The sequence below is a fragment of the Budorcas taxicolor genome, chromosome 12 (assembly GCF_023091745.1).
Source record: "Budorcas taxicolor isolate Tak-1 chromosome 12, Takin1.1, whole genome shotgun sequence".
In the NCBI taxonomy this organism is placed as follows: domain Eukaryota; kingdom Metazoa; phylum Chordata; class Mammalia; order Artiodactyla; family Bovidae; genus Budorcas; species Budorcas taxicolor.
The window spans coordinates 70,003,259-70,021,738 of record NC_068921.1 but is presented as its reverse complement, the minus strand read 5'-3'; the positions used below and the strand labels follow the sequence as shown (position 1 = coordinate 70,021,738).

Here is an 18,480-nt window from a genome sequence, read left to right as displayed (position 1 = left end):
TTCATCCAATACTATGTCTTAGGGGGTTTGAAGTAGTTTTAAGTTGCCTTTAGGAAGCCTTCTTCTTTTACCAGATTTATATATGGACACAGCTCTAGACACCCACAGAATTTAGTAGCAGAGATGACAAGGCACCTTCCTGAAATGCAAACTGAATGATACACACTAGTTTATTAAAATAATGTACTTAATACAATATCCAGTGTGGAAGGCTTTTAATCATTTATAAGTTTTCATCAGGACCCTTGGTTTTAACTGTCTCATTAATCTCCACAAAGCGGCAGCCTAAGTACCTGGCATGCCTGGCCCTTTACTACATAAATAAGTTGAAAGTGAAAGTCGCTCAGTCATGTCCAGCTCTTTGCAATCCAGGCCAGAATTCTCCAGGCCAGAATACTGGAGTGGATAGCCTTTTCCTTCTGTAGGGGATCATCCCAACCCAGGGATTGAACCCAGGTCTCCCACATTGCAGGAGGATTCTTTACCAACTGAGCCACAAGGGAAGCCCAAGAATACTTGACAGGTAGCCTATCCCTTCTCCAGGGAATCTTCCCGACCCAGGAATCAAACTGGGGTCTCCTGTATTGCAAATGGATTCTTTACCAACTGAGCTATAAGGGAAGCCCTAAATAATTTGAAATCTCCACTAATCTCTCCATTTTCATTTGATAGAATGAACCTCAGTAATGCTAGGCAAGCAAAGAGGCACTTTATATTAAGAAGTTACTCTTGGTAAATTAACTGTTATAAGTAATCTTCAAAGTTCTAAAGAGAGCTTTAACTCAACACCAACAATAACAACAAAAAAAAATGGGTAATTAAGAAATTAATTATGACACCATGGGTCAGAGTGATAAAGCCTCAATTTTATACATGATACATGCATTACATGTCCTGGCTAAACAGGGCAATAAGGTACTTCTACTGTAAGAAAAATATGAAACATGAAGGTATGTGTATGAAATTGTTTCCTTAATTTCTTTTTCTACTTTCTCATTATTAGTGTATAGGAATGCAAGGGATTTCTGTGTGTTGATTTTATATCCTGCAACTTTACTGTATTCATTGATTAGCTCTAGTAATTTTCTGGTGGAGTCTTTAGGGTTTTCTATGTAGAGGATCATGAGAAAGTAGAAAAAGAAATTAAGGAAACAATTCCATTCACCATTGCAAAGAAAAGAATAAAATACTTAGGAATATATCTACCTAAAGAAACTAAAGACCTATATATAGAAAACTATAAAACACTGATGAAAGAAATCAAAGAGGACACTAATAGATGGAGAAATATACCATGTTCATGGATCGGAAGAATCAATATAGTGAAAATGAGTATACTACCCAAAGCAACTCACAAATTCAATGCAATCCCTATCAAGCTACCAGCCATATTTTTCACAGAACTAGAACAAATAATTTCAAGATTTGTATGGAAATACAAAAAACCTCGAATTGCCAAAGCAATCTTGAGAAAGAAGAATGGAACTGGAGGAATCAACTTGCCTGACTTCAGGCTCTACTACAAAGCCACAGTCATCAAAACAGTATGGTACTGGCACAAAGACAGACATATAGATCAAGGGAACAAAATAGAAAGCCCAGAGATAAAACCACACACATATGGACACCTTATCTTTGACAAAGGAGGCAAGAATATACAATGGAGTAAAGACAATCTCTTTAACAAGTGGTGCTGGGAAAACTGGTCAACCACTTGTAAAAGAATGAAACTAGATCACTTTCTAACACCGCACACAAAAATAAACTCAAAATGGATTAAAGATCTAAATATAAGACCAGAAACTATAAAACTCCTAGAGGAGAACATAGGCAAAACACTCTCAGACATAAATCACAGCAGGATCCTCTATGATCCACCTCCCAGAATTCTGGAAATAAAAGCAAAAATAAACAAATGGGATCTAATTAAAATTAAAAGCTTCTGCACAACAAAGGAAAATATAAGCAAGGTGAAAAGACAGCCTTCTGAATGGGAGAAAATAATAGCAAATGAAGCAACTGACAAACAACTAATCTCAAAAATATACAAGCAACTTATGCAACTCAATTCCAGAAAAATAAATGACCCAATCAAAAAATGGGCCAAAGAACTAAATAAACATTTCTCCAAAGAAGACATATGGATGGCTAACAAACACATGAAAAGATGCTCAACATCACTCCATTATTAGAGAAATGCAAATCAAAACCACAATGAGGTACCACTTCACACCAGTCAGAATGGCTGCGATCCAAAAATCTGCAAGCAATAAATGCTGGAGAGGGTGTGGAGAAAAGGGAACCCTCCTACACTGTTGGTGGGAATGCAAACTAGTACAGCCACTATGGAGAACAGTGTGGAGATTCCTGAAAAAATTGCAAATAGAACTCCCTTATGACCCAGCAATCCCACTGCTGGGCATACACACTGAGGAAACCAGAATTGAAAGAGACACATGTACCCCAATGTTCATCGCAGCACTGTTTATAATAGCCAGAACATGGAAACAACCTAGATGTCCGTCAACAGATGAATGGATAAGAAAGCTGTGGTACATATACACAATGGAGTATTACTCAGCTGTTAAAAAGAATTCATTTGAATCAGTTCTGATGAGATGGATGAAACTTGAGCCGATTATACAGAGTGAAGTAAGCCAGAAAGAAAAACACCAATACAGTATACTAACACATATATATGGAATTTAGAAAGATGGCAATGACGACCCTGTATGCAAGACAGCAAAAAAGACACAGATGTGTATAACTGACTTTTGGACACAGAGGGAGAGGGAGAGGGTGGGATGATTTGGGAGAATGGCATTCTAACATGTATACTATCATGTAAGAATTGAATCACCAGTCTATGTCTGACGCAGGATACAGCATGCTTGGGGCTGGTGCATGAGGATGACCCAGAGAGATGTTATGGGGAGGGAGGTGGGAGGGGGGTTCATGTTTGGGAATGCGTGTAAGAATTAAAGATATTAAAATTTAAAAAAATATATAAAAAATTAAAAATTAAAAAAATAAAATAAAATAAAATGGCTACCAGACACACACACACACACACACACACACAAAAGATAGATAATCAACAAGGCCCTACTATATAGCACAAGAAACTCTACTCAATACTCTGTAATAAACTATACGGGAATAGAATCTGAAAAGGAATAGGTATATGTCTATGTATATCTGAATCACTTTGCTGTATACCTGATGCTAACATAACACTGTAAATCAACTGTACTCCAATATAAAATAAAAACGTAAAAAGAAAAAAAAAAAGGTATGTGTGACGACACATAATCCAACTCAAAGGTGAAGGACGAAGTACTCCTCATGCTGGTCACAGGCCACATTCCTGAGAGACTTAGGGTGTCTGTGTGTCTTTACATATCCTGAGTGTTAAGAAAATAGTAACTGCAATGTCAAAAAAAAAAAAAAAAAGGTTATATATGATTAAGTAAAACGCTCAAAAGACTAAAAGCACACAGCCTGGATTAAAAGTCTGAATAATCTTCAGATTGAAATTTTTTTCTGGAAAAAACTGAACTGATTAAACAACATTCACATACTAAAAAAATGACAGTGATTTTTCATCACCAAAAACACTAGTTTCAGATTTTAAGAATGAAAAATCTATCAAAAGAAACTACATTTTAATATACAAGAAACATTTTTTAAGCCTTTTAGGCTTCTCCACTTTCCCCCTTACTCAGTCTCTCCATCAAGAAGCTTCCATAAGCCTCTTCTCCATCTTCATCAGAGGGCAGACAAACTGAAAACCACAATCACAGAAACTAACCAGTCTGATCACATGGACCACAGCCTTGTCTAACTCAATGAAGCTATGAGCCATGCCGTGTAGGGCCACCCAAGACAAACAGGTCATGGTGGAGAGTTCTGACAAACGTAGTCCACTGGAGAAGGGAATGGCAAACCACTTCAGTATTCTTGCCTTGAGAACCCCATGAACAGTATGAAAAGGCAAAAAGATAGGACACTGAAAGATGAACTCCCCAGGTCGGTAGGTACCCAATATGCTACTGAAGATCAGTGGAGAACTAACTCCAGAAAGAATGAACAGACGGAACCAAAGCAAAAACAACACCCAGTTGTGGATGTGACTGGTGACAAAAGCAAAGTCTGATGCTGTAAAGAGCAATAATATTGCAGATGAACCTGGAATGTTAGGTCCATGAATCAAGGCAAATTGGATGTGGTCAAACAGGAGATGGCAAGAGTGAACATCAACAATTTAGGAATCAGCAAAATAAAATGACTGGAATGGGTGAATTTAACTCAGATGACCATTATATCTACTACTGTGGGCAAGAATCCCTTAGAAGAAATGGAGTAGCCATCATGGTCAATAAGAGAGTCCAAAATGCAGTACTTGGTTGGAATCTCAAAAATGACAGAATGATCTCTGTTCCTTTCCAAGACAAACCATTCAATATCACGGTAATCCAAGTTTATGTCCCAACCAGTAATGCTGAAGAAGCTGAACTTGAACGGTTCTATGAAGACATATAAGACCTTCTAGAAAGTGAAGTGAAATCGTTCAGTTGTGTCCGACTCTTTGCAACCCCTTGGACTGTAGCCTACCAGGCTCCTCCGTCCATGAGATTTTCCAGGCAAGAATACTAGAGTGGGTTGCCATTTCCTTCTCCAGGAGATCTTCCCGACCCAGAGATTGAACCCAGGTCTTCTGCATTGTAGGCAGATGTTTTACCATCTGAGCCACCAGAACTAATATCTAAAAAAGATGTCCTTTTCATTATAGGGGACTAGAATGCAAAAGTAGGAAGTCAAGAAACACCTAGACTAACAGGCAAATTTGGCCTTGGAGGACAGAATGAAGCAGGGCAAAGGGCAATAGAATCTTGCCAAGAGAACTCACTGCTCATAGCAAACACCTTCTTCCAACAACACAAGAGAAGACTCTACACATGGACATCACCAGATGGTCAATACTGAAATCAGATTGATTCTATTCTTTGCAGCCAAAGATGAAGAAGCTCTATACAGTCAGCAAAAAAAGAAAAAAAAAAAAAAAGGGAGTTGACTGTGGCTCAGATCATGAACTCCTTATTGCCAAATTCAGACTTAAATTGAAGAAGGTACAGATAACCAGTAAATCGTTCAGGTATGACCTAAATCAAATCCCTTACAATTATACAGTAGACATGAGAAATAGATTCAAGGGATTAGATCTGATAGACAGAGTGCTGGATGAACTATGGACAGAGGTTCATGACATTGTACAGGAGACAGGGAGCAAGACCATCCCCAAGTAAAGAAAATGCAAAAAAGCAAAATAGCTGTCTGAGGAGGACTTACAAATAGCTGAGAAAAGAAGAGAAGTGAAAAACAAAGGAGAAAAGGAAAGATACATCCATTTGAATGTGGAGTTCCAAAGAATAGCAAGGAGAGATAAGAAAGCCTTCTTCAGTGATCAGTTCAAAGAAATAGAGGGAAAGACTACAGATCTCTTCAAGAAAATTAGAGATAACAAGGGACTATTTCATGCAAAGATGGGCACAATAAAGGACAGAAATGGTACGGACCTAACGGAAGCAGAAGACATTAAGAAGAGGTGGCAAGAATACACAGAAGAACTGTACAAAAAAAGATCTTCATGACCTAGATAATCATGATGGTGTGATCACTCATCTAGAGCCAGACAACTTGGAATGTGAAGTCAAGTGGGCCTTAGGAAGCATCACTATAAACAAAGCGAGTGGAGGTGATGAAATTCCAGCTGAGGTATTCCAAATCCTAAGAGATGATGCTGTGAAAGTGCTACACTCAATATGCCAGCAAATTTGGAAAACTCAGCAGTGGCCACAAGACTGGAAAAGGTCAGTTTTCATTCCAATGCCAAAGAATGTCCAAACTATTATACTATTGCACTCATCTCACATGCTAGTAAAGTAATGCTCAAAATTCTCCAAGCCAGCTTCAACAGTACGTGAACTGTGAACTTCCAGATGTTCATGCTGGTTTTAGAAAAGGCAGAGGAACCAGAGATCAGATTGCCAACATCTGTGGGATAATCAAAAAAAGCCAAACAGTTCCAAAAAAACATCTATTTCTGCTTTATTGACTATGCCAAAGCCTTTGACTGTGTAGATCACAATAAACTGTGGAAAATTCTTTAAGCGATGGGAATACCAGACCATTTGACCTGGCTCTTAACAAATCTGTATAAAGGTCAGGAAGCAACAGTTAGAACTGGACATGGAACAACAGACTGATTCCAAATAGGAAAAGGAGTACATCAAGGCTGTATATTGTCACCCTGCTTATTTAACTTATATGCAGAGTACATCATGAGAAATGCTGGGCTGGATGAAGCACATTCTAGAATCAAGATTGCCAGGAGAAATATGAATAACCTCAGATATGCAGATGACAACACCCTTATGGCAGAAATTGAAGAAGAACTAAAGAGCCTCTTTACGGAATTGAAAGAGGAGAGTGAAAAAGTTGGTTTAAAGCTCAACATTCAGAAAACTAAGACCATGGCATCTGGTCCCGTCACTTCATAGGAAATAGATGGGGAAACAGTGGAAACAGTGAGAGAATTTATTTTGGGGGGCTTCAAAATCATTGCAGATGGTGACTGCAGCCATGAAATTAAAAGATGCTTGCTCCTTGGAAGAAAAGCTATGATCAACCTAGACAGCATATTACAGAGCAGAGACATCAATTTACCAACAATGTTCCATCTAGTCAAGGCTATGGGTTTTCCAGTAGTGACGTACAGATGTGAGAGTTGGACTATAAAGAAAGCGAGAGCCGAAAAATCGATGCTTTTGAACTGTGGTGTTGGAGAAGACTCTTGAGAGTCCCTTGGATTGCAAGGAGATCCAACCAGCCCATCCCAAAGGAGATCAGTCCTGAATATTCATTGGAAGGATGGATGTTGAAGCTGAATCTCCAATACTTTGGCCACCTGATGCGAAAAATTGACTCATTTGAAAAGACCCTGATGTTGGGAAAGATTGAAGGCAGGAGGAGAAGGGGATGACAGAGCATGAGATGGTTGGATGGCATCACCAAATCAATGGACATGAGTTTAAGTAAGCTCCAGGAGTTGGTGATGGACAGGGAGGCCTGGCGTGCTGCAGTCCCTGGGGTCGCAAAGAGTTGGACATGACTGAGCTACTGAACTGAACTCCTTTCTTCCTGCCTGACACTTGGGATTCCTATTTTACTGCTTTTCACTCAGTTATGACAGCAAAATAGTGAACCACTACAAACATCAACTTCCTATCACAGCTCCTCAGTCTGTCAAGGACAGAGTTCCCTCCGTGTTCAGGCCTCAGGATCACGCACTGCTCCGGAGTGACCAGAAGGGGACAGCACTAGACAGCTCATGGTTGCTGGGTCCCTCCCACACTGGTTATCCAGGCTCAGGGAACACTGACTCAACAAAGATCATCATCTAAGCCACTACTCTGTGCATACACGGTTCAAAACCCCGCCCCATGAGATCTGGAGGCTCCCACAAGACCTTTTGTTTTGCTTATTCTTTTTTTATTATTTTGGCTGCTGCTCTGGGTCTTTGTTGGGGGTATGGGGGCTTAGTTGCTCCATAGCATGTGAGATCTTAGTTCCTCAACCAGGGATGGAACCAGAGTCCCCAGTATTGGAAGGTGGATTCTTAACCACTGGATCACCAGAGAAGTCCCTAGAACCATTTATTTTAAACCTTAAAGATAGAGACCAAGTCCCATCATTTCATGAATGAGACCTTGGTCCCTGAGACCTTCCCCACCTGCCCACCTGGCTGTCTAGGGGAACAGGTTACAGAGCTCACGTCTGTCTCCTGCCTCCCAGCACAGCAGGGGCTTCATTCAGACTCAGCTCTTCTCCAAAACCCCAATGTCTTCCCCTTCCCCCTCCGAGGGCTCTCTCACCCATGACCTAACCTGACAGCCCTAATTACTAATAACCCCAGCAAAGGGCACAGTCCTTCCATAGGCAAGGCCAGGGCTACAGAACAGGGTGTTCTAGACTACAGTGCAATTTACACAGAAGTCTGTAACCATGTTATTAAGCTCTTGAAAGAACAAGATAGTTCATTCTAAAATGCTGCATGCTGCTGCTGCTGCTAAGTCACTTCAGTCGTGTCCAACTCTGTGTGACCCCATAGACGGCAGCCCACCAGGCTCCCCGGTCCCTGGGATTCTCCAGGCAAGAATACTAGAGTGGGTTGCCATTTCCTTCTCCAATGCATGAAAGTGAAAAGTGAAAGTGAAGTTGCTCAGTCGTGTCCAACTCTTAGCGACCCCATGGACAGCAGCCTTCCAGGCACCTCCATCCATTTGATTTTCCAGGCAAGAGTACCGGAGTGGGGTGCCATTGCTGCATAGTTTGGTACAAAAACAATTCAGTGGCCCCATGTGCACACTGGCGGGGCGGCGGGGGGAGGATGCAGGGGACAGAAGGACAGACGCAGTGATGGGTCCATTTGAACACCTGCACAGAGGACGCATTGTCGGGCTCTCCCACTCACTGCTCTGGGCTGCGGGCTGCCTGGCCACGCTCTGTGTGATGACCGGCTCAGGGCACCACCCTGGCCCTGACGTGACTACAGCCTGGCTTTAAAGAGCACCATGAGAGCCCCAGTGCCGCCACTCCTCAGGGGCACCTCTCTAGCACCAGAAATCTGCACAGAGTCAGCTGTGTTTCCTGTTTTGATGCTAAGACTGCTAATACTACCTGCTTTTGGACTGAATGAAAGGTAAAAGCTACTATTTACATAATTCAAAGTTAGTGACTGCCAGGTGGTGAACACAGAAATCTTTCTGTATCTGTGCCTGCTGTCACACCATTGCCAACCATTTCGAGAGCTAACACCACAACTCTGCCTTCCCCTCTGCAGCTCCCACCGCAGCTGCCACAGCAGGTGTAACTAAAACCACTAACTCCAAGTTCACAATCTGCGCCAAAGTCTGCCTCTGATGCAGCCAGGTTCTTTGGAGGAATTGTCCTTTCTTGGGTGTGTAGGCTGTAATTTTCTTTCTCCATAGATTCTGCAAATCTAAAAAACAAAACTACCACACCCTGTGGACTTCCCTGATGACTCAGATGGTGAAGAATCTGCCTGCAATGTGCCGAGACCCAGGTTTGATCCCCGGGTAGGGAAGATTCTCTGGAGAAAGGAATGGCAACCCATTCCAGTATTCTTGCCTGGAGAATTCCAGGGACAGACGAGTCTGGTGGGCTATAGTCCATGGGGTCACAGAGAGTTGGACCCAACTGAGCGACTAACACTAACCCCACCCTCTGAAAACAGACCTGCTAAATTAACAAGGGCTGGAGTGTAACTCACTGAAACCAAAATATCATCTTTCAATATGCCCCCATGGAAGATGCTATTCTGGGGTCTTTAATTTTTCAAGGGATGCATATCGGAGCATCACTCTTGAAGAAAAATCAGTTAAATCATTTTGCTCAAGGGGAATATTTAAAGTAGTCTGTATGAATATTTGTGGCTTCTTCTTTTACCTTAAATGGCTGCTGCTATGGGATTAGATTCTCTCTTCCTGACATGCCAAATGTAACCCTCTAAGTGGTGGAAAACACTGTCCTGCTCAGACAACCTCATGACCCTTTTGCAGGTGCAGTGAAAGTCACTTAGCAGTCCCTAGGCAAGATTACTAGAGTGGGTTGCCATTCCCTTTTCCAGGGGATTTTCCCAACCTAGGACCCGAACCTGGGTCTCCTGCACTGCAGGTAGATTCTTTACCATGGATCCACCATGGAAGCCCAATATTGTAAAGTAATTAGCCTCCAACCCACAGAGATGTTATGGGGAGGGAGGTGGGAGGGGGTTCATGTATGGGAACACATGTAAGAATTAAAGATTTTAAAATTAAAAAAATAAAATAATTAAAATAAATAAATAAATAAAGTTAAAAAAAATTAAATAAAATTCTTTTAAAAAGTAGTCATTTTAAAGCCTGAAAGATGCTTATTTTTATTCAAACTCAGGATGTACTTTAGTGACCAGAATTGAGAAGAAGGTGCTAAATGAGCTTCAATCAGGTGAATTTTTAGCTATCATTTAGAAAGTGGAATAAATTTTAAAATTTAGTATCCTTAGAGTAAAATTTTGTGCTTGATAACAGTTATCTTTTCTACATGGAAAAATGATGCCACATCCCAGATTTAAAGAAATGAATGGAAAGAACACAAAAATAGTAAAGTTCAACAGATTATTGTTCATACTTATAAAGCACTTTGTATCATTTTGAAATTAAAGAACAATGCCTTAAAGTCTAGACTTAACCTAAAGTGCTGGTGATTTGCTATTTCACATTAAAGAAGGGAAAAGTTGGTCTGAGGATGTAACTGTTGATGTGGAAGTAAAAAATCTGCTCTAAGATACTGCACTGTTATAACTGAAAACTTAGCTACTTTATTTCAAGCCTGAGTAACTTAAACAATTTATATGAAGTCAAAAGCCTTCATCTATTGAACCACCCTAAATTTTTCTTATGGCTGTTAAAAAGTATAAGGTTGATTTAATTATATTTTCCTTTGTACTTCAAAATAGTATCCTAACTGTTGTACCTTAAGATTTCCACCGAGTGTTCTTAAAATGTAATTTTTATGAGGCAAGAAAGAAGTTGTTTTATAATCATTTACTGACTCGTTAATGAGACAATCATTTTAAGTTTTGACACAGAAAATGTGAACAGTGTAATTTCAGAAAAAAATTTTAGTTGATCGGATTACTGTCAATTTTTAATGATGATTGCCCTGGGTAAATAGATTGTCCTTTTTATTTCTTCTCACCCATCTTTCTCTTCTTAGTTTCAATCCCTGTGGTATGGTAAACATGCATACGTTCATCTCTTTAGTTTCCTTGTGAATCACTAGTTTTTTCAGGTTTATAGGGATCCTTCTTCCCTGCCTTTGACACACAGGATTAGTTCAGGGGCTTAAGTCAGTTCAAAATGAGTTTTTGCTCCTTAAGGCTCCAGGTCATTAAGCCTTTTTTGTTCTAGTTCCCTTACCCTACAATGGCTGGATTTAGCACTTGGTTTTCAATATTATATAGTAAGAAACAACAAGTTGCTCTTGACCATTTCTTAAGCCAAAATTCCTTACATTTAGATAATTAAAGATTCATAAAATGAAGATTTACTATTTCTTCATTGCTTGCTGGTACAGCTACAGTTTGTTTTACTCGCAAGTTTATACATATCCCTAATGTTTTCAAGTGCCTTAATTGTTAATATCTCTGGCTTCAAAGGTTTCTGGGAAAAGGTATGCTTACCTCACATTTTTGTGTCTCCCTCAGTAGGGACAGTCTAGGTACCTCACAAAAAATGTTATTATGGTGCCATGGCCGTTAGTTTTTAGTGAGTGCTGTTAGAGACTAGATTCAGTTGAAAATACTTAGAATTTCCATTCCATGGAAGTGGTAAAAAGTAGCTGCAATAGCATAATCATCATTTACCTAGATAGGAATACCTTTGTTTTGCTTTGCTCAGTCACTCTGCAACCCTATGGACTATAGCCCGCCAGGCTCTTCTACCTGTGGGATTCTCCAGGCAAGAATACTGGCGGGAGTTGCCATTTCCTTCTCCAAGGAAACTTTGCCACCCAACAATGTTAACCTTGTATCTATTTTTATGAAAGTGTAGCTGATGAAGCCTCTCATCTCTGTAATTTTGAATTCTGCTCTAACAGAATCATAATATCCCATTAGTTAGATTTTACAAGAACCTTACAACAGAACTCATAGCCTTTTCCCCTCTTCCTTCAGCAGTTTAGTATCTTGAGTTAGTAATAAGGTGTTTTTGTTTTTTTTTTTTTTAACTCTAGAAGCTATATAGAAACCTTTCCAGATTTTTCATCTGATTTATTCACATGGACTGTAGTACAACTAAAATGCCTTATTCTACCTTACAGGCATTGCTGCACAGGCAGACTGCTGCATACTGATATTTTTATTTCAGTTAATAACTGCAGAACATATACTGAACTGATTTAAAGTAAATCTCCTGGTGGCTCAGAGGTTAAAGCGTCTGCCTCCAATGCTGGAGACCCGGGTTCGAACCCTGGGTCAGGAAGATCCCCTGGAGAAGGAAATGGCATTCCACTCCAGTATTCTTGACTGGAGAATCCCATGGACGGAGAAGCCTAGTAGGTTACAGTCCACGGGGTCGCAAAGAGTTGGACACGACTGAGCGACTTCACCTTATCTTACCTTACATGTTTGCTGGGAACAAAAGAAATCTGCTAATAAATTCATACAAAGTATGTGTTAGCATTTACATAAAATGGTCTTTACAATGGAATTTTAGTGGTGCTTTCCATAAATGCTTCAAAAGCATTACAACGAGAAACACCAACCAGAAGGTAAATCCACCGTATTAAGGTAGCAGAAGCTCTCAGGTTAGATCAGACACCTTCTGTGAGTTTCCATGGACAGAAGGTGCAGGGACATGGTTTCATGCATCTGGGAACAAACCACTGGTTGCTGGTGGGGACATCAGCTGCTGAGTCAGAAGCAGGTGAACAGGATGCAGGGGGCACCACAGACTCACAGGCACGAAAGACAGGGTGAGTCTACAGTCAGGACACGAGCTCTGTGGTCCCCACTCTGACAGCCGGGCTCCTGGGCTCTGCTCTGGAGGGTAGACCCTCTGGTGGAGGTGCCGCCTCCCTGAGTCCCCCCAGCCCTGGGGGTGGGCGCAGCTTCCTGCCTTTGATAACCCCTGGGTCATCTCACGCACCACCGTTCATCTGCGTAACTAATTCCCTGCATGGAACTCCCTCTCCCGTGGTGGGGTTCTGTTTTCTTAACCAATCCTCACTGATACAGGACGGTGAGCACAGAAGACCACAGAACCGGGAAAGGGGCGGGGGGGCATTTCAGTTGGTAAAGGGGCTGCACTGGGTGTGCGATACTGACAGCTTCTTGAGACCAGACCCTGTTGTTTTTTCTGTTTGACTGAAACTAACAAATAAACCAAGTGTTGGAAATCACCAGCTCTCCCTGTCAGCTTCCACACAGCGTAATCCTTTAACTAGGAATCACTGGTGCTCATTATGATCACCTGCTGTCTCCTCCTACCCTGCTAAGTCGCTTCAGTCGTGTCCGACTCTGTGCGACCCCATAGACGGCAGCCCACCAGGCTCCCCCGCCCCTGGGATTCACCAGGCAAGAGCACTGGAGTGGGTTGCCATTTCCTTCTCCAACGCATGAAAGTGAAAAGTGAAAGTGAAGTCCCTCAGTCGTGTCCGACTCTTAGCAACCCCATGGACTGCAGCCCACCAGGCTCCTCCGTCCATCGGATTTTCCAGGCAAGAGTACTGGAGTGAGGTGCCATTGCCTTCTCCACCTCCTGCCCTGGCTGCCACCAAAGTATCCAGAACCATCCAGAAGCTCAGGATAGGAGAGCCCCCACTCTACCCCACAGCAAAGATCCAGATCATGGCCTCACTCTGTGTATAATAAACTGGTCTGAAAATCAAGGCAAAAAATATATGCTGATTCCCCAAAGCCTCTTTAAAAACTAGTTGTGTATTTTTTCAGATAACCCATATCACTGCAGCATTTTGTCTGTCCAATTCTGTAAATGCTAACATTACAAATGTATGGACTTTAAGTTCAAAATGTGCCAATACTTTGAAATCTCTCTTGAAAATGAAAGAGACAGCAACATGTCAAACATCTTAGGCTGATTTTATAATTAATCTCCATTAGATACAAACATCAGTCCCTCTTTTGAAAAATTTTGTAACATACTTTTAGTAAATGAGCAAGTCACATTTTACACCATGGGTAAAATCTAAAAATTCTCCAGTGAATCCTAGTCACAGTTGTCTGTTAGCACTCATGATCTTGGAATGGAAGATCTGTTACCTCATCCCAAAGAGCAGTGAAATCTTGCATGTCCACCATCACTTCACCATCTAATGGCAGCTGAGTGTTGACCTGTGGTATTTCATCAAGCAATAAAAAATTCTACAGAAACAAGGGGAAAAAAACAGATTGTTAAACTGCAGGAATAAAGCGCAAACAAAAACAATTGCTTTCCTGGGTTCTGCAAACTTTGAACAGTCTAAATACTGTTTTGCTAACTGTACTTAAAGTATTAGTTCACATCAGAACATATTATTCAATACATGAGACCCCAGTTTGATTCCTGGGTCGGGAAGATCCACTGGAGAAGGGTTAGTTTACCCACTCCAGTATTATTGGGCTTCCCTTGTGGCTTAGCTGGTAAAGAATCCACCTGCAATGCAGGAGACCTGGGTTTGATCCCTGGGTTGGGAAGATGCCCTGGAGAAGGGAAAGGCTACCCATTCCAGTATTCGGGCCTGGAGAATTCCACAGAATGTATAGTCCATAGGGTTGCGAAGAGTTGGACACAACTGACCAACTTTCACTTTCACTCAGAACATATTAAATAATGTATGGAATAATATATTACATAATTATGATTATTACATAATAATTACTATTAATACAGCTCATGCTATATATAAATATAATCATATAATATAGTGTATTTGTTGTTCCTCAGTCACTAAGTCGTGTCTGACTCTTTGCAATCCCATGGACTGCAGCACTCCAGGATCCCCTGTCCATCACTATCTCCAAAAGTTTGCTCAAACTCATGTCCGTTGAATCAGTGATGCTATCCAACCATCTCATCCTCTCTCATCCCCTTCTCCTCTTGCCCTCAATCTTTCCCAGCATCAGGGTCTTTTCAAATGAGTTGGCTCTTGGCATTAGATGGCCAAAGTACTGGACCTTCAGCATCAGACCTTCCAATGAATACTCAGGGTTGATTTCCTTTAGGATTGGCTGATTTGATCTCCTTGCAGTCCAAGGGGCTCTCAAGAGTCTTCTCCAACACCACAGTTCAAAGCATCAATTCTTCGGTGCTCAGCCTTCTTTATGGTCCAACACTCACATCCATACACGACTAGTGGAAAAACCATAGCTTTAACTATAGGGAACGTTGTTGGCAAAGTAATGTCTCTGCTTTTTAATACACTGTCTAGGACTGTCATAGCTTTTCTTCAAAGAAGCAAGGGTCTTTGAAATTCATGGCTGCAGTCAGCACCTGCAGTGATTTTGGAGCCCAAGAAAATAAAGTCTGTTTGTGTTTCCATTGTTCCCCACCTATTGCCATGAAGTAATGGGATGAGATGCCATGACTGTAGTTTTCTGAATGCTGAGTTTTAAGTCAGCTTTTTCACTCTCCTCTTTCACTTTCATCAAGAGGCTCTTTAGTTCCTCTTCACTTTCTGCCATAAGGGTGGTGTCATCTGCATACCTGAGGTTATTGATATCTCTCCCAGCAATCTTTATTCCAGCTTGAGCTTCATCCAGCCCAGCATTTCTCATGATGTACTCTACATATAAGTTAAAAAAGCAAGGTTACAATATACAGCCTTCATGTATTCCTTTCCCAATTTGGAACCAGTCCGTTATTTCATGACCAGTTCTAACTGTTGCCTCTTGACTTGCATACAAGTTTGACAGGACACAGGTAAGGTGGTTTGATATTCCCATCTCTTTCATGATTTTCCATAGTTTGTTGTGATCCACACAGTCAAAGGCTTTAGAGCAGTCAGTGAAGCAGTAGCAGATGTTCTTCTGGAATTCTCTTGTTTTTCTATGATCCAATGGATGCTGGAAATTTGATCTCTGGTTCCTTTGCCTTTTCTAAATCCAGCTTGTATATCTGGAACTTCTTGGTTCACATAATGGTGGGAATTATAAACGTGAAAAGAAGAGGACAGCTAGAGAGAGAGGATGAAGCAGTAAATAAAGAGGGGACAGAGCTGAAAAAGCAGACACAAAAGGTGGCTCAGATATCAACAAGCAAAACATCTGTGGAGGAAAGAACTCATTTTTGAACACAGAGAATTAAGTGAATCTGAGGCCACTCTTCCTGTCCAAGCAGCAGGGAGCTCTCAGCAAGCTCCTCCCCTCCTGGCCCAGAGAGGACTCCTGTGCCCCAGGACTGCACAGCCACTGCCTGGTCCCTGGAGTCAGCACAGGAGGTGCACTCTGATGCTTCTCCTGCTTTTAGACATTTTAGTCACTCTGCAGGCACCACTACACTAGAGCCCTGTGCCACTGCTACTTATAAATACTACTGCCCCTACATGAGAACCAGTCTTACGATATCTGTAACACACTCTACCTAAGAAGAAAGGGGAGTATCTACAACATTCTGGGAAGACTGCCAGCTTTGGCACTGAGAGAGCTAAATATCTCCCAACTGGAACACAGTGATACCAAACAAATGGGCATTTTACAAAAAATCCACCGACAACTGAAAACAATTATTTGTCCCCAAACCTTGATTCTTCGGATGCTGACGATGGCCTCTGACACCTTCTCGACGGCCATGGGGAAGTAGAGGGTGCTCGAGAACCGCAGAGCCTCGATCAGCGTCACCACCACAAACACTTGGCTGGCTGAGATCCGGTTGTCAAGGAGCTCATTGGTGATGAAGGTGACAAAAATCATAATTTTGCTGATGGCAAAAAATGATGCCAAATTCATGCCCCTAAGGTAGGAACTTTTCAGAATCCTGGAAATTTCCTTCCTGAAAAGGAGAGTAGGAAAGAGGTTTTATTTTATTTTTTTATTATTATTATTTTTTACGTTACAATATTGTATTGGTTTTGCCACATATCAACATGAAGCCGCCACAGGTGTAGATGTGTTCCCAATCCCAAACCCCCCCTCCCACCTCCCCCCACACACCATCCATCCGGGTCATCCCAGTGCACCAGCCCCAAGCATCCTGCACCCTGCATCGAACCTAGACTGGTGATTCGTTTCTTATATGATATTATACATGTTTCAATGAAAGAGGTTTTAAAAGAAGCATCAACATCCAAGGCATGAATTCAAGTCCTCACATGGAGACACTACACAGTGCACGCCCAGGGCTCCATCCCGACAGCAGGACACACACTTCATCACCACTTCACTCTCCCAACTAAAGACAGGCTTCATGTCACCCTTTTAAACACTGTGGGTAAATTGGACTGGGTTTGAACATTCTTTCAACAAGCATTCATAACCACAAGTCCTGGGCCAGGCTCCCCACTTATGAAAGAAAGACACAGTCCGTCCCCTCTAGGAGCTCATGAACTTGTTGGGGAAGAGAATAAGACACCCCAAAACTGTGAGACACCAAGACATCAGACAGAGGCAGGCACCAAGGCCCCCATGGAAGCACATGTCCTGGCTATTGTAAATAGTGCTGCAATGAGCATTGAGATACATGTGTCTTTTTGAATTCTGGTTTTCTCAGGGTATATGCCCAGTAGTGGGATGGCTGGGGCATATGGCGGATTTATTCCTAGTTTTCTAAGGAATCTCCGGCCTGTTTTCCATAATAGCTGTGCCAATTTGCACTCCTACCACAGTGCAGGAGGGTACTGTTTGTAGACTTTTTGCTGATGGCCATGCCTACCAGTGTGAGGTGATATTTCACTGCAGTCTTGATTTGCATTTCTCTAATAAAGAGTGATGTTGAACATTTTTTCTTGTGTTTATTGGCTATCTGTTTGTCTTCAGAAGCATACATAATTTTTCCTTTAAGAAGATCATAAGTGGAACAACAGGTTAAAATGATATCTCCCCTCTTCCACTTAACCCTCCTGCCACATGTGAGGTGTGGAGTTCACAGTATTTAAGTTCATCTTCATGTGAAAACTTGATAAGACTTCTAATTTCAGTCAGTAAAAATAAAGGGGAAAATACAAAAATATGGTGTGATATGTACAAAAACTTACCTTCTCAGTCTGGTAATAAGGTCTATAAATGACTTTTCCCAAGCATTCATTTTTACTGTTCTGATGCCAGTTATGACTTCACTCATGGTCCTGATCCTGTCATCTGTGAGAGCTGCAGTCTTACTCCTGAGGGGACAGACCTGAGAGATGAGCCTCAGTGACCACAGCCCAACTTTCCTCAGCAGCAGCAGCAGAGGGCACAGGGAGGGACCAGGGATCGATGATTCCCTACAGCTCTCCTGTGCTGACATCACAGGAAGGTCCTTCTCAAAGTGCAAATGGAGAAAAAGACTTCTAGAAGTCAACCATTCAGCCCAATTCAAGGAGTAACTTGGAGAACTCACAGTACTGGCTAAGGAAGACCCAAAGTAAGTCAGGTATAAACTCTCTGCCCAAGGAGGTCGCAGTTGGGCAGGGAAGGCAAAGAGACACTGAATCTAATGGGAAGACAGTGTCTGTGCTGTGATAAAATAGGAGTGAAATGCCTGGGAGCAGAAAAGATAGGGCTGTTAATTCCACTGGGAAAGGAGAGCAAGAGCTTCAGAGACCTGGCACCATTGGAACAGGGCCTCGAAGGATAAGGAACATCTCTCCACAGCAGACAGGAAAGGGAATTTCAAATAGACAAAAATATCACATGTAAAGTCATAAAAAAAAAAAAAAAAAAAA

At 41.6% G+C, this 18,480-nt stretch overlaps 1 protein-coding gene across 1 annotated transcript in view; it reads right to left on the bottom strand.

Moving 5' to 3' along the window:
- LOC128057513 (ATP-binding cassette sub-family C member 4-like) overlaps window positions 1-18,480 on the bottom strand; it is a 154,879-nt gene that overhangs the window by 116,798 nt on the left and 19,601 nt on the right. The window contains exons 6-8 of the mRNA XM_052649943.1: window positions 17,812-17,937; window positions 16,361-16,610; window positions 13,904-14,005 (exon numbers count right to left, since the gene is read on the bottom strand). Coding sequence (XP_052505903.1) covers window positions 13,904-14,005; window positions 16,361-16,610; window positions 17,812-17,937 — 478 coding nt within the window. The remainder of the gene's footprint in view (window positions 1-13,903; window positions 14,006-16,360; window positions 16,611-17,811; window positions 17,938-18,480) is intronic.